At 52.8% G+C, this 20,516-nt stretch overlaps 1 protein-coding gene and 1 long non-coding RNA gene across 6 annotated transcripts; both read right to left on the bottom strand.

Moving 5' to 3' along the window:
- Window positions 1-226: 226 nt before the first annotated feature.
- On the bottom strand, window positions 227-5,821 carry LOC138061438 (uncharacterized). The gene is made up of 3 exons (XR_011135195.1): window positions 5,734-5,821; window positions 4,747-4,930; window positions 227-1,062 (listed from the first exon to the last, which is right to left on the bottom strand). It is a non-coding gene; the product is annotated as an uncharacterized lncRNA (long non-coding RNA).
- Window positions 5,822-14,792: 8,971 nt separating this feature from the next.
- On the bottom strand, window positions 14,793-20,516 carry CRYBB2 (crystallin beta B2). 5 transcript variants are annotated; one of them, XM_068911709.1, is made up of 6 exons: window positions 19,620-19,820; window positions 19,444-19,520; window positions 17,855-17,973; window positions 16,221-16,353; window positions 15,483-15,625; window positions 14,793-15,110 (listed from the first exon to the last, which is right to left on the bottom strand). In XM_068911709.1, exons 2-6 carry the CDS (start codon window positions 19,495-19,497, stop codon window positions 14,942-14,944), a joined length of 618 nt encoding a protein of 205 aa, XP_068767810.1. In that variant the 5' UTR covers window positions 19,498-19,520; window positions 19,620-19,820; the 3' UTR covers window positions 14,793-14,941. The 5 variants fall into 5 exon arrangements, with proteins under 5 accessions (XP_068767810.1, XP_068767811.1, XP_068767807.1 ...); XM_068911710.1 differs by lacking the exon at window positions 19,620-19,820 and adding an exon at window positions 19,999-20,171 and having other exon boundaries at window positions 14,794-15,110; XM_068911706.1 differs by lacking the exon at window positions 19,620-19,820 and adding an exon at window positions 20,451-20,516 and having other exon boundaries at window positions 14,795-15,110; window positions 16,179-16,353.

Below are 20,516 nucleotides of genomic sequence, written 5' to 3'. Positions count from 1 at the left end.
GTTTCCCATCAACAATGCTGTTGAGTTTGCCATTAGCTGTTTTAATGTTGTCAGACAGCTGCACTAAAGTCTTAGTGATTCTCAACATAAACTGAAATTGCATCTCTCCCTGTCAGTCTTGTAGCGTTCCCAAAACAAATAGAGATTCTGTAGCAAATGGCCAACATGTGGTGCTTCCTGTGCTCCTTGGGATACTCTCCTGAAGAGCCCTGACACCACAGTGCTGTTTTTCTAATAACCTTTCAGAATCATTTTTAAGTTTTGAAGTAAGCATTACTTACTTCAAGCAGACTGTGGGAGCCTGCTGAAAACACAATGTGAGGCAGGAAACATAAATGAGATTGCTTTTGCATTTTCTTTCTTTCTTCTAGTTCAAAGCAGCTGGTTTCTGTAAATATTACCTGAATGCAAAGCATGAGAAGCTGGGCACTTCATCTGGGCGAGGACACGTCCGTGTAAGCATATGGAGCAATGCCCCCAATCCACGCCAGCACCTGAGGCCTCACCGCCCATGAACCTGCAATATTCACATAACCTAAGCCTCAGGTAAAGCACCTCCAGCGTGACCTGCAATGGCCTTTTTTTTCTTCCAGGCCTGCTGTATGCACATGCGCATTCACAGCTCTACCAGGGAACCGAAATCCTGACCTGGAGAAGCCTTGGTTACATCCACCTTGCCCTGATCCACCTTTCTGACGGCATGACTGCCCTCAAGCCCCTTGTGCTATTCTAGGCTCAGGCAATTGCTGCAGCTCTCCTGCAGCACCTCTAGCCTGACTGCTAGCATCTGCTCTGCCCCCTCTGCACCCTTCTAGTGGATGAACTGGAGCAGTGGGAGAGTGGTTTGCAATAGCTCTGTCAGCTTAGGGCATCAAAGGCCATTTAAACATTTAAGAAAGGGTTAATGACAGGACAAAGCATAGCTACAAGCTAGGGAAATGGCACTGCAGCCACAAACCAAACTATTGTGCAGGGGAAAGATGAGGTCAGTCAGCATGGGCTCCATTTCTTTCTTCACACCAGGGCTCATGCAAAGCACTCTATGCCTCAACTTCTTTTTATCTGTAAAAGAGCAGAGGAAATATTTAAGTAGGTAGTATATATATTTCCTGGTGTGAATCAGAAGCTATAAGGACTCAGACTGGCTCTTGTAGCCAGTCTGTTATGTAGGATCTAACTCAGGGCACAAGCCAGAATCAAGAATTTGATTGCAGTGGGAGCTTATGTGTTAAGGATTTCTTTTAAGACAGCAGTGAGTAGCATTCTGTTTTCATGCATGTCTGAGGAGAAATCCTGTCCCTCAGATGGAACGCATCATGTGATGGGGAGGTTGCTAAGCGAACGGTTCCGTTCTTATGATGCACGACTTCATTACTAGACTCCCAAAATGGATGTTACATATAAATGACATTTGCCTTAGAGCATATGAGCATCCCAAAATAGGGTGCATTTCTGTTTTGTTTGTATGGTTTTCTGAAGAATGTCCCTATTGTCTGTTCAGTTCACAGTATGCGATGACTAGAAATCTTTGCTTGTCGCTGTGCAAAACTATTTTGTGGTGGGTCAGCTGCAGTGTGGGACAGTCTGAGAACCATTAATCAGCCAAGCTGCTCTCGTGGCAGTTCTCACTCCCAGGAGCGTCCCAGGCTGGCAGTGCCACATAGAGGGACAGGATGGGCTGGCTCATGATCTCATTATGAGCTGTAGAAAAGCCTTGCAGGGGAAATGGGATTTGGAGACTGAACAAAGCAGGTTTCTCTCTTGCTCTGATAATTTTTGTCTACCTGCCTTGTAGTTCCTCTTTCTTAATGCTTTACTCAATGCTTTTCTACAGGCCAAATTTTAAGAATGGAGGACAAATACCTGCGAGAAAAGCTCTCACTCCACCCCCAGAGAAACTGTACAGAATTGATACTCACAGATACATCCTCCTCCTCCTGTATGTCTGCACAGACTTCCCCACGGTTGTTTGACTAACGACTTGAAGGAAAAGGCACTGCTTTACCCCAGCAACCCAAATTCCGCTCACGCTGCACCTTCCAAACCCACTAACATGAGCAGAGGCAGCACAGATGTGGCACAGGGTGGACAGCCACCACTTCACTACCCTCCAGACACCCAGATAAAGCCAGTTTATAAGGGCTGCAACCGCCTACTGCTCAACCACAGGCTGTGCAAACAGCACCCAAGGTATGGAAGGGGCTAGCTTTTTACCTGGCAATTTCATCTAAAATTGTCTAAATTCAACTCAGCACATACCATCTTTCTAGAGGAATTGAACCATGTGGAGAAAAGGTATGGCACCAGCTTCTGCATGTTACATAAGATACAAATTAAGAAATAAAAAAGGGCTGTGTCCATCCTGAAGAGAGAAATTTGTTTTTCATTTTCTCACTGATTTCATAAGAACATCCACAGCAGCTGATCTTTGCAGTGCTAACATAATCCAGTGATATATTTTAATCCCATTATGTTGCCATGTGGTTACTTATAGTCCTCCTGGACTATGAGGAACAGATGTTTCTTAATGGGCACTTCTGCTGCCCAGGAGTTTACATCACTGAAAATAGTTTCTTTGCCTTTCATGCTGACATTCAAAGTGAGACCCTGCTATTCGTTTTTACAGCCTAAAATTATGTAATGGTATTGGCTGCTCATATTCCAATTACCCACCTCGAACTATTTTCTCTACAAAGGCAGCAGTGCTAATATCAGGTCAGAGTGCTTTAGCACAATGGATAGGTCATTCAGAGTGTGCTGGCGACAGTTAGGGTTTAATTGCCTGCCGTGGAAGGATAAGGAAGCAATCCATGCTGCCCTGGCTACTTGCCCAGAGAGAAAGATGATGTTTTCTTTTTTCACTTATGTTTGAGTAAAGGTGTTTGATGTAAAGCCTCATCCAGCAGCAGAAGGTGGCCTTGTTCAAAGGAGTCTAAAGGACTTTGCTGCCACTGTTCCTGGGTTTTGATCTCTGGATCCCCAGGTTCTCTGAAAACCCAGAGTGAGCTACAAACAACAGTTTTCCAACAAGGGAGCTCAGACACAACTCCTGCCCTTCAGCCTGACTTAATTCCCATCTGCTACCTCCAGAACTTGGACTGACAGGACAACAGGTCCCTGGGCCTCTGGCGTGAGCTTGACTCAGACAACAAGGCCGGGGTAGCTCTCAGCAGCTGACCTGGGCTCCTTGAGCCACGCAAAGGCAGCCCAGCATGTCACAGGTAAGGCCAGTCAGGAGCGCCATGGAACCATGCCCACTGCTCCTGGCCAGCCCAGGAATGGGGACTGAGCTGCAGAAAGTTTATGGGAATGGCAGCATTCCTCCTCATCTCCCAGCATCAAAGCCACCACTTCCAGCTAGGGCAGCTCCAAAGCCAGTCCCACTGGCTTCATCTGTTGGTTGGCCCCACAGGTGCTCCTAAACTCCTCATGCAGTTACTGTCACTGAAGAAGATTTTTTTTGCTGCATTCCCAGCTGCTGGCTCTCACGAGGCCTTTATCAGCTAAAGTTTCAGCATTGAACTTTGCATCACTTTTCCTTGCTGCTAAGGGGAGGCAGTTTCACACAATGGGTTCTTCCCCATGCATAACTGCAGACACACCTTAGAGGCAACCACTCGCAGCAGATGTTTTCTGCCTTGCATTCACACCTATGAATTCACACCTTGGCAACATTGCATAAAGACAGGGTCACATTTGACAGCAGCCATGGCCCTCACGAACTTCAGTGAATGAGGTGTGTTTTGCATGGCCCTCATGCTGCCACAGTGACTGAGCGGGGACAGGAGCTCCTGGCTCTGCATGCTGCTGCACTGGTGACCTTCTTTGGCAGACTGAGCACATCCAGTTGCAGGTCATGCACAGGAGGCTCTTCACTGCTAGGTGTTTGGGCGCAGCCTATTCATTATTTCCCAGTGCATACCCCATGTTGCCATGTGGTTACTTGTGGTTACTGCCTATAAGACTACTAAAGCACTTTGGTTTTGTCCTGACTGTTGTATAATCAAGCCCTGGGAAAAACATACTGAAAGACTGACGATAGCGCATGGGGCAGGAACAACTTTGCTAAATCCTTACTACTGTTATAATCCCCTGATACGTTTTAATCCCATTATGTCTCCATGTGGCTGTTTCCAATTCTGGCCTTTGAAGAAATGTTGTTTCTTAATTAGCATTTCAACTGGACAGGATTTTTTTATTTGCTAAGAAAAGGCTAGGAAGCAGTAAAGATTTTTTTCTTCCTTTTTCCCCCCTCTTTGTACTAATATTAGGAGTAAAAATGAGCAGAAAGAAAGCACAGGAAAGCCTGACGTTCTGGACTACAGCACGCATCAATTCCAGTAATCTGCTCTCCTGCCACAGCAGCAAAGCCATGGGTATCAAGGTGTGGTCAAGACATGTTTGTCTCACCAGTTCTGCTGCTGGCCAGGACTTAGTAATACCTCAGTCTATAAATACAAGAGATATCCTCTGATGACCTGCACAGCCCCCTGTAAGACAGGAGAAATTATACTTTGGGCTGGCACTAAATCCAAAGAAGCTAATAGGTTCTGTACCAATGTCTAGCAGTGATTAGTCACGGCTTATTTCCTTTTCATTTTTAATCTTATGTTTTGGCTGCAGCATTCAAAGCCTGAAATGGTAAAATTATTTGAAAAAAACACTTTTCACATATGAGTATTAAAAACCTATAGCTATAAACAAAGATGATTTTATAAAAATAAACCAACATGAATTTCTGCTCACCAGGGCTGCATGGTCCTCTGTCATGGTTGTCACAAATGTCCAGCACTCCTTCTGCCTTTCCATTCTTCCATGAACACCAGCGTTGCATTTGACTGATAGTGTCAGACTGTTTGTTCAGGAACTTCGACACAGCAGGTTCTCCCCCGTGTTCTCAGGGGTTGCTTTTTCTTCCCAGCTGTTTACTCTAACCAACAGAGGGAAAAACAAGCAAATAAACAGTCAGGAAGCAGCTCTGCTCTGTTCTCAGGAGGCAGCAGACAGCTCAATTGTTTCGTCATCTCGCTTGGATGATAACCTGGAAGCAAGCATCTCTTTCATCTTGGAAATATTGGCCTGCAGCTCTGAGGGTGTCATGGCACAGACAGGCAATACACTTTTCAGAGCCACACCATGCAGTCAGAGCACCTTTTCCATGTCAGTCCCTGTGCCGTCTTGAATCCAGAGGCTCTCAGAAGTGGACAGAGGGTCCTTCCTGAGCCGGAGAAATAAAACCAGATTATTTCATTTTTGTCCTAGATTTTATATTAATTAGAAGTGAGAGACAACATTTCCCATTCCACATACCTAATCCAATACTGCCAAAGCTGAGCATTGAAAAAAATCAAAAATCTGGCTGGCTGGCAAGTCACAAGCTTTTAATAATATATGCTGTGTTTCTTCTTATTGTACGTTTGTTTCTTAAGTCTTTAGGGTTTGGGGGCTTTTGTAGACACAAACATGAGGCTAGAAGCTCAAATTATTTTTTAAAAAATCAAAGCTAAGAATCTCATGTAATCACTTGGCTCCAGAAGGTGGACAATTAAAAATAATAAAAATAATTTTAAAAAGACAAAATCTGTACAACCTGTAATAAAACCCCAAAAGTTGGCAAGGTTCAATACCCAAAGTATCCAGACAGCAGATAAGATAAAAATCACCTCGCTATGGTTAAGAGTAAACATTTCATATTTCCAAGACTACTGTTTTTTAGCCAATTATTTTTCTGACCTTGGCATGTCTCCCAGATCCTTAACACAATATGGCACAAAGGAAGATTCATACAGCTGCACTTGTTGAGGCTCAGTAGGCACAGCACTGCGTTTGTGGGAGACAAAAGAAAGGCAAATGAAAGCTAATGTGAATACAGTGGTATTTTCATATTTCTATTCATTACCCTCGCTCCTTCACCAACAGCCAACCAACTCTGTATCAGATACTATCCCACATGCGTGCACATTTCAAGGACAGGCAATGGCCAGGGCTCAGGTTGACAAGTAAGGGAAAATAGGAAAAGCAGGGAACTGGGTTCTTCCACATGCAGCTGCAATGTGTTCCACTTTGCTGTGCGTGGCTTTGTTACATCTTCTCGCCTTTTGTGCTACAGCTCAAGAATTGTGATTTCTGTATCAGTGAAAGTTGCACTAGTTTCAGGCACATTTCAGGGCCTGCTAGCTCTCCAAGGCAATGTTCTTTATAGAATTGGATTCCTAGTGCTCTGAGACACATAAAAGAGATGTTCTGGCACAGAGCGACTGCCGTAGGAAAAGGCATCTAAATCTCAGATGTGATTTAGCCATGGCTTTGCATTATTTTTATTCTTACATGAATTTCTCTGCGATTAATCACTGCTGCACTTTTCTTCTTTGGCTGATAGTATCCATTCCTGCATCCCAGCCCTCAGGCACAACTCTGGGATCCTGGCATTTAGCTGGAATTAATCTGCAGAGGAGAAGCAGGTCACAGGAGGATCACCGGCTCGAGATGACACCATCACAAGCATCTGCAGCTTCTGCAAGCACTGAACATGCCTAAATGACCACAAGAGTCTTAAAGGCTAGATGAAGAGGAAGCTGCCGTCTGAGGGGGAAGAAACCAACTGTGGATGATGGCAATTGGGTTTGTAGCTCCCTATACTATTTGCCTTGTAAAAAGAATAGTTTGACAGTCTGGAGAACAGCTTTAGCTCTCTAGTCTATTGGCATACTAGCAAAAACACCCACTGGCAGGGAGAGCTGTGAGATTGCTGAAATATCACCAGCTACTACCACTGACGAGCACTTGTTATTCTCACGACAGCTCTATGGGGCTGGTGGTCAGCAATGTTCTGATAGGCAGAGGAAAGGGTTGAAGGTCAAAAAGACACAGTTTGGAGAATCCATGGAGCAGAATCTTAGCCCAAGCCATTGCAAGGCAGGCATCCTTGCTGGGGGAGGAGAGGCAGGAAGCAAGCGGCAGGGAGAACAAAGCGCCAGATGGCACCTTCGCAGCTAGTGTGGGATGGAGGCGATCTTGTGCTTTTGAAAAAAATTCCAAAAAAGCCCTCAAAACAAAAAAACCCTACGCATTTCCCTCCAACCCAATGACAGTGTCTGTTCAGCTGTGCTCTGAGGAGCTGCTCCTTTCAAATAACTACATCTCCCCATGCTTCTAGAACATCTAAATAACAGGAACTTAACCATGCTGTGAAAGCGAAAGCAGATAGTATGGGACAGCTGCCAGCCTCAAACCTTTTGTCTACGTGGCCTGGGGTGCTGTCCATCTTCTTCAGCTGACAACTAGGAGACCATAGTTTGAAACATATTTCTTCTCCAGCCACCTAGTTGCTGGTTTGCCCTGTCACTTCCTCGTGACTCTCCCAAATGAGCTAACGTAGAGCCCATAGGTTGAGTAATGCCAATGCTCCCCTCATCCCCTTCCAGCTTGTTCAGTGTTGGAAATGGGACCAGCCATAGGAAAGGTTTCTAGTTTCCACATGCTCATACACAGCAATTCTGGCCGGAAGGTACAGATGCAACAGTTCAGTTATCAGCAAGGCTGGTCCATAGGCTTGTCTGATGTGAGTCATGCTGGATTTGAGCAGACCATTTAGAGAAACACTCAGTTTGATGCTAAAGGTTCCAATGGTGGCAATCCATCGGAAGCTGAGGGTGTTTTTTTCCAAAGAATTACCTTTACTATTCAAACCCAGCACCTATTTCTCATCTCAGTTTGTTTAGCTTCAACTGCCAGTCAGTGGCTCTTGCTGTTTTGTCATCTGCTGAATTAAAAAGCCTTCTAGTCTCATGTTTCTCTTCCCCATCTGGATTCTAAAATTTCTACAGTTTCACGGAAAGAAAAAGAGACGCAGGAATCTGGAGGAGCAAAGGGAGAAAGCATCCCAGAGGAAGATAGGACTAGAACATACAGCCCACGCTTACTTTTCCATCCCCATGCTCTTTGTATAGTAGACCAAAAAGTTTGGGAAAGTTATAAGCAGCTGAAAAACAATCGTTGTAAGAGGAGTGGCAGGAGATCTCTGCAGCTAATAGCATTTCCCGCAATAGTGTTAATTTGAGAGCTGAATCCTGGCATCTCCTGCTCCCACTGCACAGCTACCCTATAGCTGGGGGCAGGGACTAGTGGGCTGGTCTGTCCTCTGGACCCTTCAACTCTTACTGGCCATGAGGGGGAAGGAGAGGGTGGGTGCTGTAGCCCGGGGACTGCTCACAGAGGATGCTGTGATTGTTCATGCCATCACCTCCTGTGTTTTTTGACTAGTTCCAGCAGGAGTGGAACATGCCGGGTCACAGCTAGAGCCCCAACAGATCCTGACCAGTCATCCACTTGTAACAACTCCTTTCTTTGCACTTAACAGCAAAAAAGATGTAAAAACCCTATGCAGTCATCCAGTTGCCCCATCCTGTGCTGGACACATCCGCAGGCAGTACACAGCCCCCAGTGCTTTATGAGTTCCTAGCACCTTTGATTCAAACAAGTTGTGCACACCGGCTAAACAGGAGCTAGTAGCCTGCAGTGAGCCAAGAAGGGGAGCCCTGGGCTGTGAACAATGTCATTTTGCAGCAGGACAGAAGACATACCGGCTGGAGCCACCACACTGCAGCGAGAGAGGGAGGCTCCTTTTCAGTTAGTGCCTTTAACAAGAAAGATCACTATCTCCTTTTAAGCCTGTGATCTACTTCAGAAGAGAAACCTCCAGACAGCACAAAAAAACAAGGTGGGGCCTCAATGAACCAACAGGACCAGCCCTGCCAAGCAGAAGTAAAAAGATTGGACATCATGTGAAGTGGGAAGGAGAGAAGCTAACAAACAACCCACAGAATAGTCTTCAGAAATAAAACATTTAAAAACAGCTCACCAAAGAGACATCCAGGGAACCATCTGTAGCAGAAATTTGGGAGAGGCACCGTCATACACTCTGGAGGAGTGTTCAGTGTTGGAAAACTGCATCTTTCTTTGCTTTCCAAGGACACTGGTTTCATGTGAGCTCATGCGTAGGACTGTTGATAAGAAGTGGGTATCATTAGTAACCATTCGAGTTTTTCACATTACGCAGAAGACTCAGGCAATGAGATACTGTCCCAGTACTTCCAGTGCATGCACTGGCATGTCTTCCTTCAGGTCTGCCCCAGGGATGATCCAGGATGGAGATGGTGCCTGTGCTACCCAACCCTTCTCCTTCAACCCCAGGACCCACACAAAGCATTCCATGCATCTCTTCAATACAAAATGAGGTCTGCATTCATTTCAGCCTGGATCAGAAAGCTCACTGTCTTTTTTGCTCCTGGCACTGTAGTCAGAGCGACATTGTAAATCCCAGGTTCCAGAGAACGTGCACCGCTACAGGGCCACAGAGCAAAACAGCTATTTTGTTCCTCCTTCCCCTTCCTCCTCAGCCCAGACTTGTCCCCTGCAAAGGAAACACAGATGGAGTGGTCAAAGGACCTCAGAGATGTGTGCTGTGAAACCTTTGTAATGTACTTTATGGAAAGAAAAAAAGGAACAGCCAGTTTTCATGGGAGAGACTTGTTTCAGTGCTAGAGAAAAAACAGGTGCCTTTTCTCTATTCAGCCTGTCCGCAGTGATGACAGGAATTTCCTCTTCCTGACTGTCTGCAGTCTCTTGCATCACAGGGCTCTGCTGTTGGTCAGAGACTCTGGTTGCTGATGGGCAAAATGTCCATACCTGAGAGACACCATTAGCAGGCAGGGAGGAGGGATGCCCAGTGGTACCCTAGGGAGTCATCCACTGACCTGCAGAGTGCAGAGACAGGAGTGTCACAGAGTAGTGAATCCTTTTCCACTCTCTCAGAGCCAAGAAGATCTGGATTTTACCTCTTTCAGCTGAGTCTATGCCTCTGGGAAGACTGGGAGATCTGCCCATTCTGCCTGGGTTTCTTGCATTACAGGGCAGATGGCTTAACATTTGTTATCTTTGTCCGCTCAAAAATCCAACCAGATGGATGAAGTGGATCTCTCTGGAGCTATTCTTACTCATAAAAGTCAAAAACAGCAGTGATACTATAAGACTGACCAGGGAATAATGGCAGTCCCACCTGAAAAGAGAGCTGGGGACTTGTTGGAAGGAGCAGTACATCTTGGCTTTGCTCCTCATCCTTTGCTCCAGAGGCAGCTGGAACACCTGACACCAGCATGGATATGGGGAAGTGACTGGTGAGGCAAGTGAGAGTCACAGAGAGAAGGTTGGCTACAATCCGCAGAGATTGAGCCTTCTCCAGGGGAACAAGGCAGGGAAGCGGGAAAAAAATGGTGCTCTAGTACCTGCATAGCACTTTTCTTGGCAGCAGGGGCCCGCCTGCCCATCCTTTCTAGCGAGACTGGTCAAGAGTGGTGAGACCATGCCGCATCTCACAAAAACCGGCTCAGCAGGGAGGATTTCATTACTGGGGTGTTATCCTCACTTTAAACATACCCTGTCTTTCTGCTCCTCTTCAAAGTTCACTTGCAACCAGGTAACTGGAAGGCAGCAATTCAGAATTAAACACAGGCTGGAGGGACCAAGCTGGGAATGAAAGACTTGATCTGTTACCTTGAGTGTTGGGAGAAACACACAATTACAAACCACAGACCGATGCGTGGCCAGACCACCACTGTCACAAATACAGCTGTAGAGTCAATGTACTTGAATTCTCTAAACTTGAAGAGGAAGGTACAAGCACAGCTGGCTCTTAGGTGTGCATCTGAGTGGCTTTGTGCAGGCAGGGAAGGGGAAGGCTGTGGCATGTAGCCCAGGGAAGCAGAAAAGGCATTGTCAGTGAGAGAGGGGGTTCCCCACCCACATTGCACATGCCTGCCGGGCTGTGCCAGGGATGACAACACACCAGCACGATTCTCAGAATGGCATTTTACTTCCTTTGGCAAATACAGGTTTAAGGATTAGGGTTACTGATGAGCAAATGTGAGTCGAAACAGGAGCAACTTCAAAATAACAGAAACACTTGCTCAGCGCATTACAATTAGAGTCAGGAAAACACATCTCCTCCTACATCAGCCCCTGCAGAAACCATCAGCTCTGCAGCACTGACGTACCCACCCTCTACTCTGCTGCGAGTGGAGGACAGCCCACCCTCTTGATGCAAAACAGCATACGATATGGTCAGAGCAGGACCACACTGTGAGTAGGCAAGGAAGCTGAGCTCCTGCCATCACCACAGTGGGTCCATTTCCTCCTGTCTCTGGCTCAGGCCAGAAGAACTCATGGCCGGTGACCAGGACTCACAGTCAGAAAAGGTGATGGTACATCCCCAAGTCCCAGCTTTGGCATGGCACAAGTCAGGACACCTCCCTCAGTCCCAAGGTAGGGTCAGGGCATAGCTGACTCCCCTTGCCTGCTGGTGTGCCTTGGGATAGCTCATCCCAGCCCACCTTGGGTGATTCCTGATGTCTGCGAGAAGGCCCCAGGAGCTGCCTGCAACGAGATCCATCGCTTCACCCCTGCTCAAGCTCTCCATCCCTGCTGCCCCAGCTCCCTGGGGTCAGGAATGAGACTTGTTAGCTTCACTCTGGCAGGCTGACCCAGGTGGTGTCACCTGGCCCAGGCTGGAGAGGTAGCAAGCTGAAATGAAGAGCCTGGGCTTGACCCAACAGCACCCTGTGCAGACAGCACATGCAAGGCCCACAGGAGCCAATGGGAATCAGCACCAGGGCGCCCAGGCGGAGGGGAATACTCTACCCAGAAAGCGTTGCTTGGAATGAAAAATAAAAAACAAGGACACCTGCTGTGATTACAAACTACTCCTGGTCCATTTGGCAGCAGAAAAACTAGCAACTAATTAGCTGTGCCTCAGCACTGTCATCAATTCAATAATTCAGGAGGAGCAGGGAGAGGCGGCTGTGACAGCACACACGGTAGCTGCGGCGAGCTGGTCAAGCACTCAGCCCCAAGAGAAGCCATGTCAAAACAGGCTCATCTCCACGTTGGGGTGGATGAGAGCAGGGGACAGTGAAAAAAACCAAACTCAGCGGAGTACAAGTTGCATCCATGGGGCCAGTCTCAGTTGCCATCACCTCCAAGTGACCTAAGGGCATCGACCTGGATGCGAAGGAGCCTGCAGATAAGGAAATGCCTTTGACAGCGTACAGATGAATTGCCTCTAAGCTCATTGACATTGTCCTCTTCTGCTTTGGTTGCTTTTCACCCTCATATCCTCTTATTCTGATAACGAACAAGGGCTCTTCATGCCTGTCTTCCTGGTAGCTGCTTCAGTCTCCAGATCAACAGGTCTCTGCTCTCTGGCATATTTCTTATTTTATCAGTTTGCATCCACAGAAGACTGTTTTCTACCAATCCCAACCCAAAAGCCAAGACGAGGTAGTGTTCTCCTATAATCTGCAGAGAGGGCTGTGTCGCTATTTTTGTTAAAACCCCATTTTTCACAGCCATTCTTGGGCAGAGATTTTCAGGTCTGAGAGCATTTTGAATTTTTTCCCTTTGAGAAAAACGGACAGATTTTCACCGGAAACCGGTCCCATTAAGCCGGCGCGATAAAGGACTGCCAAAGCACGACTCGAAGAACAGCTAACACTTCAGCATAACGTTTGGCAAATGATTAATTCAGAACATCACCCAGTCGAGTTAGGCCTTCCCAAAACGGGTGACTTATGCAGGGGAGAGTCATTCTGAACACGGGCCGCGAAAGGCGGCCAATTCACGGGGCAAAAAGCCGGGCATTTGGGACCGTTGCCGGCGGCGGCCGGCCGCAGGCCGCGCGCTCCCTCCCTCGCAAACCTGGGCTGCTCTCCCAGCCGCCATCTTGTCCCCACAGCCTGGCTCCAGGGGCTCGTCTCCATGGCAACTGCCTGGCCGCCATCTTGTCCCGCTGCTGACAGGCCCAGGGCCGGCATGAGGGCACGTCTGCCCCCTTCGCCCATGTCCCGAAGGCTGCCAGCTCGCCTCAGGCTGGCTGCGTCTGCTCCTGGCAGCCACCCAGTCTGGGCCGAGCCGAGCGTCAGGCAGCTGGGCGCCATTCGCACCCTCTGCCCACCCGCCTCCTGCCGGCCGCCCCGGGACGTTCGGGAGTAAGCAGGCCCAGCGGGGCTCTCCCGCTGCTGTTACAGCGCACTTTTGTTTTCACTCATGAAAATGATGTGCTGACGCAGTCGGAGAAAAACAGGCCCCCAGGGCAAGCGCTGAGGCTTGCGGCTAGAGGGGGGGGGTTTGCCCTCCCCAGCACCTGGCTCTGGGTGAAATCCCGCGAGCGGCACGTACCCGAGCCCTTCCCTTATGGGAGGTTGCAGCCGAGGCCTCGGCGTGGGTGACCGGGGCGCTTGCCACGAGCGGGCATGTAGAGGTGCAGGGGAACCACCCGGGCTGGCACAGAGAGCGCCGCCGCGATGTGCAGCGGGTAACTGCCCCAGCACCCATCCCCGTGTCGCCATGTCTGCCTTGCACACGGGCTGCTGGGGGGCGGCAGTGGGACAGCTGCGGGACGACTGGCGGTGCCATCCCCCCTCTTCCTCCTATCCCCCAAGGCAAACGTATGCCCCCCGGAGGGGATGGGAAGCAGCACCCTCTGCCCTCCTCCACAGCCACGTTTCCCATCGGTCGAGCCCCCGGCGGAGCCACGCTGCCCCCCGCAACCGGCATCGCCGGCCACGCGCAGCTGCAAAGCGTCGCTGCAGCTTCCCCGCGCGCGTTGGGCAAAGCTGCAGTGACACACAGTGGCTGCCTGTGATCCGGCGCGCGCGGGCAGAGCTGGCCGCCACGCACCGCCTGGGCTGCACCCATGGCGGGGGGGACTGGCGCCCCACCGCCTGCGCCGCTGGGCAGCCTGGCCCAGCCCTCAGGGCGACCGCCGCGCGCTCGCCCCGGCCGCTCCCGGCCCCTGCCGCGTGCTTACGTGCGCGTCGCAGGTGGCCAGCGCAGCGAGCATCCTGCAGCCGGCCGAGGTCCGCATCGGGACGGGAGCCCGTCTACGCCCCCGAGGCGCTGCGCCCCGCTCTGGCACCGCTTCGCGGTGGTTGCTGCTGTCTCTGAAAATCCTGACAGAGCTGTAAAAATAATTCATAGTGGTAGATAGATAAGGGGTACCAAGGCCTCATCTTGCCTGTTATACCAGCAGGACATAAGCAAACATGAGTCTTACACAAAGCACAAGAACTCAGGAAATAGCTGAGCTTTTTTCTGCTAGAGCTGGTATGGAACAGCTTCATTTGCTCAACTTACAGATAATAATTAAAGCAATTATTCATTTAACTGAAAGGCTTCCTGGCTGTGAGGGCGAAACCACCAGCCCTTGCAAGTGCGCCTGCCCAGACATCACGGCAGTTTGGGGACATCTTTGCCAGCTCCCCAAACGCCATCACCGTCTGCAAAGAGCCTCCTGCCCTGGCAGCAGGACGCCGGGCTGGAGAGGAGGCGTTTGCCCCGTGCTGCCTCTTCCTCCCGCCGGACACCAGTCCTGGGGGCAGGGTGCAGCGGTCGTGAAGGAGGTGAACAGCTTTTGCCCCTCCTGTTGACCTCAGCAGTTCAGCTCCCTCCCGAGGGAGAAGCTCTTTGCATTGCAGTTTCGTATTTTGTCAGCGGTGGCTAGTGACTACCGGGATGCTGCTGACGCTGAGTGTTTTGCAGGGAGGCTGGTGGTCAGCGCGAGGTGCGTTGGCCGGGGGGATGCAATGACAAGGCCCTTCCCCATGTGCTAATGTTGTGCTCCCGGGAGCGGGGGGGCTCAGAGCGGGTCGGGAAAGGCTGCCGGCTCCTCCGCCCTGCTAGCGCGGCCCGGTGCGTCTGCCCTCCTCCCCCTCCCCACAGGGAAGAAAGGGGCCAGAGCAGAGAGTTTGAAACTCAAAGCTTTATTCAGTTGCTTCAGCGGCAGCGTTAATCACACAGTGGGAGCGCGGGGCCATTGGAAAACAGCAGCAGGTGATGCCAAAGCTTATTCCAGCTTCCTTCCTCAGCAGGGCACGGGGTCCGGCCGGCTCTAGTTGATGGGGTGGTAGGCACCGCGCTGATGCCACTGCATGTCCCGGATGCGCCTGACCGACTGGACCTGGGGGTGCTGGGCACCAAACTCTGAGCTGTCTTTGTAATCCCCCTTCTCAAACAGGTACTGGTAACCTCTGTAGCCTGGGTACTGGTAGCCCACCCACCTGCCAAGGCAAGCACAGCAGAGTTGGACACCAGCAGGCACCGCGCAGCAGAGAAACCCCTGCTACAGGACCAACCCGAGCCAGGGCCCAGGCTTCAATGAGCCAGCGAAGCATGGCAGGGCCCCAGGGCCACCCGCCTGGGCACCGCAGTCCCTGGGCTCCCTGTGGTGAGCTACCTGCTTTCATGCTCCACCTGAAGCAGCCTGGCCACCGAGCAGGGATGCCGCTGCAGGGATACCAGGTAGCTGAGACTGTTTAGCCTCCGGTGGAGCTGTGGTTTTGCCCTAGGTTTTCTCCTCACAGGGGCAGGGAGCAGCAGACGCGTTGCCCAGGTCCTAATACACAGGGCAGACTCAACCCCGAAGTGCTTACGTTCCACTCTGCACCCGCGCGGATGATACTTTCTCCTGGTAGCCATGAGCGTGAAAGCTGGGCACATCATCATCTATTATTTCAATTTTCTTGCCAGTGAAACCAGGGTTTTCATATAGAACAATCTTGTGCTCCTGGCTGTCCTGCAGATGTGAGACCAGAAACAGAGGGTCAGTGGTTGCAACGACCTAGGACTGGGCAGAGGGGAGGCAAAGCACTTTACAGCGAGCCTAGTGTTATGGGGAAACTGAGGTGAGGAACTGGACCCAGAGCAGGCCCTGGCAGGCTGGGACTGCATGCAGTGACTCTTGCTGGTGCCAGAGGCACTCTGCTTCCTTCTAGCTCCAAGACCTGGCTGTGTGCACAGGTACTGTGGGCACTGTTAGACTTACCAGCAAACATCCTCTGCTGTCAGGTTGTCCTGTCACTGCCCACTGTCCCTGCAGTTCCCTCTGAAAGCTACACCCAGAGACTTTTCCCCAGCCTAGATGTTGCCCCGTGCGTTCCCCCAGTAAGCCAAGGCTCCTGGCTATGTGTGTTGCTCCGATGGAGACCTGTGCCCGCATCTGTGCCCTGGATGATACTGGCAGGGAGCCCGTGGAGAACTCAAACAAATGGTGCAAAGGAGTTGGTGCTCCTCCACCTGTGAGGCTGGGGAAGGCTGGGGAAGGCTGGGGAAGACTTCTCATTGCAGACCTTGGCCTGACCGGTGGGTAGTGGCTGTCTGGGTGCTCTCACCACTTTGATGGGTCTCAGGGAAGTGATGCTGTCGCTTCTCCGGCTGTTGGTCCAGGAATCCCAGCGGGGGTACTCCCCCTTCTCAAACACAAACTGCTCTCCTTTGCAGCTTGCCTGCTCATAGCCCACCCAGCTGGAAGAGAACAGAGACTGAACTTCAGATGTGGGCAGAGGAGCAGAAACCAGCACCCCCAACCACTGCGCTTCCCAGCAGGGAGGCCAGGAAACACGCTCGCCTCTGGCCCTTGCTGTTAGCCCCGTGAGCATGCCTTTCTGGCAGCATGCAGGCCCCCTGCTCTCTATTATAAAGTGGAAACGAGCATTCTGGTGGCCCTGGCAAGAGGCCTGGAGGGGTGCCAAGGTGAGAGCTGGCAGCTCTGCCTGCACAGCAGTGCCTCTTCGGCAGCGCACATGGGCCTGTTTGACAGCCGTGCTGACGCAGCCAGGCCCAGGCGTCTATCGGCAAAGATAGCGAGAAGAACAACTGTCCGCACCCACGCAGCCTGGACGGGCACTGTGCTCCTGCCAGAGATGCCCTGCAGCTGCTCCACTGCTTTCCTTGGGATGGTGAGTGCTGCTTGTCACAAGGGGAGGGAATCAGCTCCGGGGCTTTGGGAGTTGTTTTTAAGGAATTCCTCACTGCACAGAGCCACCCTCCGATTCTAGGGAGCAAATTCCCTTGCTGGGAGTGCACACAGAGGGGTCAAACGATAAACAGCGAAAGGAGGCAACGCCTGCAGAGCTGGGCACGGTGGAGCAGCAGGAACTGCCTGTGCCTATCCCTACTCGGAAAAGGAAGGAAGTCAGACTGGGGGTGGAGGGGGAGACAATTAATAGCACTAGTGCTAGAGCCTTCCTATTCCTCTTCCACCAAGAAGGGGGAGGTAGGAGCACCACAGGATTCACTCTGCAGCGCAGGAAATCCTGGACACGACAAGCTGAACTTCCAAGCTACGACTGGCCTTACTGTCACAGCAGAAAGCATCCAGAAGGGCTGAACACCGGGACTGGGGTTTTTATTAGCTTAGGCTACCCAAAGCTTGGGAAGATGCAGGCTGACCTCAGGAGACCTAGTTAAACTGTGCTTGCACTTGCACATCTGGTGGCACCACACATCACATTTGGGACAACTGGGGCACCTGGCACAGAGTGAAGTGAGAAACGAGCGCTGCAGCGGGGCTGGCTGGGCAGAGAGGTGGCCAGCCCCAGCACGGAGCAATCTTCACATGGCTGCAGCAGGGCTGAAGCCAGCCCGGCGGAGCAGAGAGCCAGCCGCCTCCGGCCTCCAAACAGCTGAGCTGTTAATGCCTGCAAGGCAAGTGCTTCCCCCGGTCCTGAGATTGGCAGGAAAATAGCCTCCACCCCTAGAGCAAGGATTCGTGTCACAGCCAGGGGGTTGGGGGAGTGAAGCCTCACGCTGTCTGAAAGGGCTAAGGGTTGTTGCAGGGGGCTGTCCTCACCCAGGAAAGCAGCCATGTGAAATCCGGGGTGCGGGTGCTGGTGCTGGGGAGCGGGGCAGGGTCACTTCAGCAGCTTGGACCCTGCCTGCCCAGCCTCGGCTCAGCCCTCCCACATGATGCCCCACATACACACACAGTCCCCTTCCTCCCGGCTTCCTCAATGCCGACACTTACGGTCCCGAGTGCACGAGGATGGAGCCCACTTTCTCCACTCCGGCTTCCTTCAGGTTGGGGCAGGCACCGTTAAGTTCATGGCAACGGCCTTGGAAATTCTCCTGCTCGAAGATGGCAATCTGAAACACAGGAGAGATGGAAGAGCAGCACGTTGGATTCAACTAGGTGAGAGCCAAAAAAGGAGGGTTTGCAGCCATTCCTCTGCAGAGAAGCCAGAGGGGATGGGCGTCCAACGCTACGTCCCGCCACAGGATGGCCGTCCAGGCTAGCGCTCTGCAGATGCCCGCTCGGCCTGGTGTGGGTCCCTGCACCCTCTCTGGGAGCTTCACAGGTTCCCTTTTCTACGGTCCAGCTCTTGCACCTCCCTCCTAAACAGGCACTGCTGCTTCGGTCACTGTTAACCAGACTGTAAGCACCAGCCCCAATGTTACGGTCCTTCTTCCAGCCACCACTCCCCTTACCGCTCGCCGGCATCAGCTCGCAGTCCTGACTTGCTCTGCCTTTCCTCCCAGTGCCTGCCCAGCACCCCGGGGCCACTCACAAAGAGCTGCCTGAACAAAGGACAGGTTCAAAACGTGGCTGAGCAACCCGGGCTGTTTGCTTGAGACCCAGCTCTTGGTCACGTTGGCTAGGAGCCTGACTCCGGCTCCTTGCAAGTCCAGCAAGATAAGCAGGGGTTTAGCTGTGGTCAGAAGGCATTAGTGCATCTTCAGAGGGCTGGGCTCTGTCAGCTCAGCACACATTTCATGGGTCAGCAGAGCTGTGGGAGGCAAACGTGTTGTGTCTGTGGAGATTAGGAGTCGATCCAGGAGTCGATCTGTTCCCACGAGGTCGCTGGGACACCCCCGGCAAGGGGTGGCACCAACAGCTCGGGCTGAGGGAAGGGCAGCCCCGGCCGGAGGGGACCTGCCGGGTGAAGCAGCTGCACGGGCAAGCCCTGCTCTCCAGCCAGGCGTCAGAGCCTGATACGGAGGGTTTTTCTCTCCCCGGTCTCCCCACAGCCGGCCAGGACCCTGGTGAGCAGAGCCCCGGCACTGGTGTGGCAGGCTGGCCCGGTCTCCGCACCGCGGCCTCGGGAAAGGGCTCAGGGCAGTGCTGCTAAACTCCTGCGAGTTTCCTGCCCTGACCCTGCTCCTCACCTCCAGACGTCCCTCGCCCGCCCGCCCACCGGACAGCACGGCCGGGGCTGCCGACGGCACGGCCGGGCGCTGGCTGCCCGGCCCCGCTCTGGGCGGCCGCTCGGCCCCCTGCGCAGACCCAGCCCCGGGAAGCGCTTTCCCGCTCGCTGCTAAGCCCGTCCTCACCTGGCTGACACCAGGGCGATTTCCAGGGTCTGCCTGCGCCCTCCTCCCGCCCGTCCCCTTCCCCAAAAGGAGTCAGTGCCAAATACCCTATGTGTCCCGCGGGGTATTTTCAGCGCCTAGAGGACAGGAGCAGTCCAGGCTGCAGCACCGCGGGGAGATGCTCCGGGGAGGGGACGTCTGGCCACAGCCGCGGGGGACCGCGAGGGAGCTGCCGAGCCCCCGGCCGCGAGCCCGGCACGGCCGCCCCCGGCCCCCGCAGCCCCGGGGCGGAAACCGCGCGCTCACCTTGGAGCTGGCTTGCTGCTGCTTCGAGGCTGGCATTTGGTGTTCGGAGGCCATGGTAAGATGGAAGGTCTGTTTCTCTGGGAAGAAAATTGAGAAGGTTAACAGTTGCCTTTGGGGACGGCACCGCGGACCCTGCTCGCGCTCCCGCAGCGCGTGGGTCGCGCCCGTGTCCGCACCCCTCGCCCGGCACTCGGTAGCTCCCTCTGCTCCCTCCTTGCTGAAGGGTGCACGGAGCGGCGCGGGCCACCGGCACCTCTCCCTTCCCGGGGGCCGGCCCCACCGGCCGAGCCCGGCCCCTGCCGGGGGAAGAGCGGCCGGTGCTGGGTCTGGGCTAACTCGGGATTACACGGCGCTGTGACTCATCTGCAGGCCGGCACAGTACGCCCAGCGGCCGGGCAGGGGGCTGCGGCGTCAGGTGGCTTCGTGCCGGGGAGGCGAGGGGATGGGACCAGCCAAGGGTCTCCAGCACAGGGGACGTGCGAGCCCAGGGGAGACCCCTAGATGTCTGCGGCAGTCCGAAGCCGTGAAGTTTGAGACTTTTCCCACTGCTCCTACCCGGGACGTTACTCCCCGAGGTGTCCGGTCCCGGGCAGGCAGCGCGTTCGGCGTGCCAGGGAGAGGAGCTCCCGGCCAGCGCGAGCCTGCCTGGCTGCCGGCGCGCGCCCGGCACCAGCGGAGCGGGAGCGAGCCCGGGTGCCGGTGGCCCCGCTCCGCCGGTCAGCACGCACGCCCCCGAGCCCCCCGGACCCACGGTGCCCGAGCAGGCAAAAATGGGTCATTCCTGAGGAAACAAAAGCAAGCGGTGGCCAGGCTGGCAGCCACTTTGGAGTTGGCCCTGAGGTTTCAGCTGCAGGACGCAAGGGCCCCTCTGGTTCACCTTACTGTACGTACGCACCTACATACCACCTCCGCTTCTCTTTGTTGTGCTGTGGGTGGGAGCTACTCAGCTCTGGGTTGGAGTGGAAACCAAAACCAAAAAAAGAGGACAACAAATAGAAAATTCTTACCAGTAATACCAGTACCCGCTTGAGCCAGTGAAGCGCTGGGGCTGAGAGGTAGAATTTATACTGAGC

Source organism: Struthio camelus, chromosome 17, assembly GCF_040807025.1.
Source record: "Struthio camelus isolate bStrCam1 chromosome 17, bStrCam1.hap1, whole genome shotgun sequence".
Classification (NCBI taxonomy): domain Eukaryota; kingdom Metazoa; phylum Chordata; class Aves; order Struthioniformes; family Struthionidae; genus Struthio; species Struthio camelus.
This window is presented reverse-complemented; position numbering and strand designations above follow the sequence as displayed.

What these genes read in the sequence shown, in the direction of transcription:
- CRYBB2 (XM_068911706.1), bottom strand. Translation starts at nt 19,497, where the DNA reads ATGGCCTCCGAACACCAAATGCCAGCCTCGAAGCAGCAGCAAGCCAGC. An exon ending in AGCAGCAAGCCAGCTCCAAG is followed by an intron (nt 17,974 to 19,443) that starts GTGAGCGCGCGG and finishes CCTGTGTTTCAG; the next exon opens with ATTGCCATCTTCGAGCAGGA. An exon ending in GCGCGGGTGCAGAGTGGAAC is followed by an intron (nt 15,111 to 15,482) that starts GTAAGCACTTCG and finishes TTGCCTTGGCAG; the next exon opens with GTGGGTGGGCTACCAGTACC.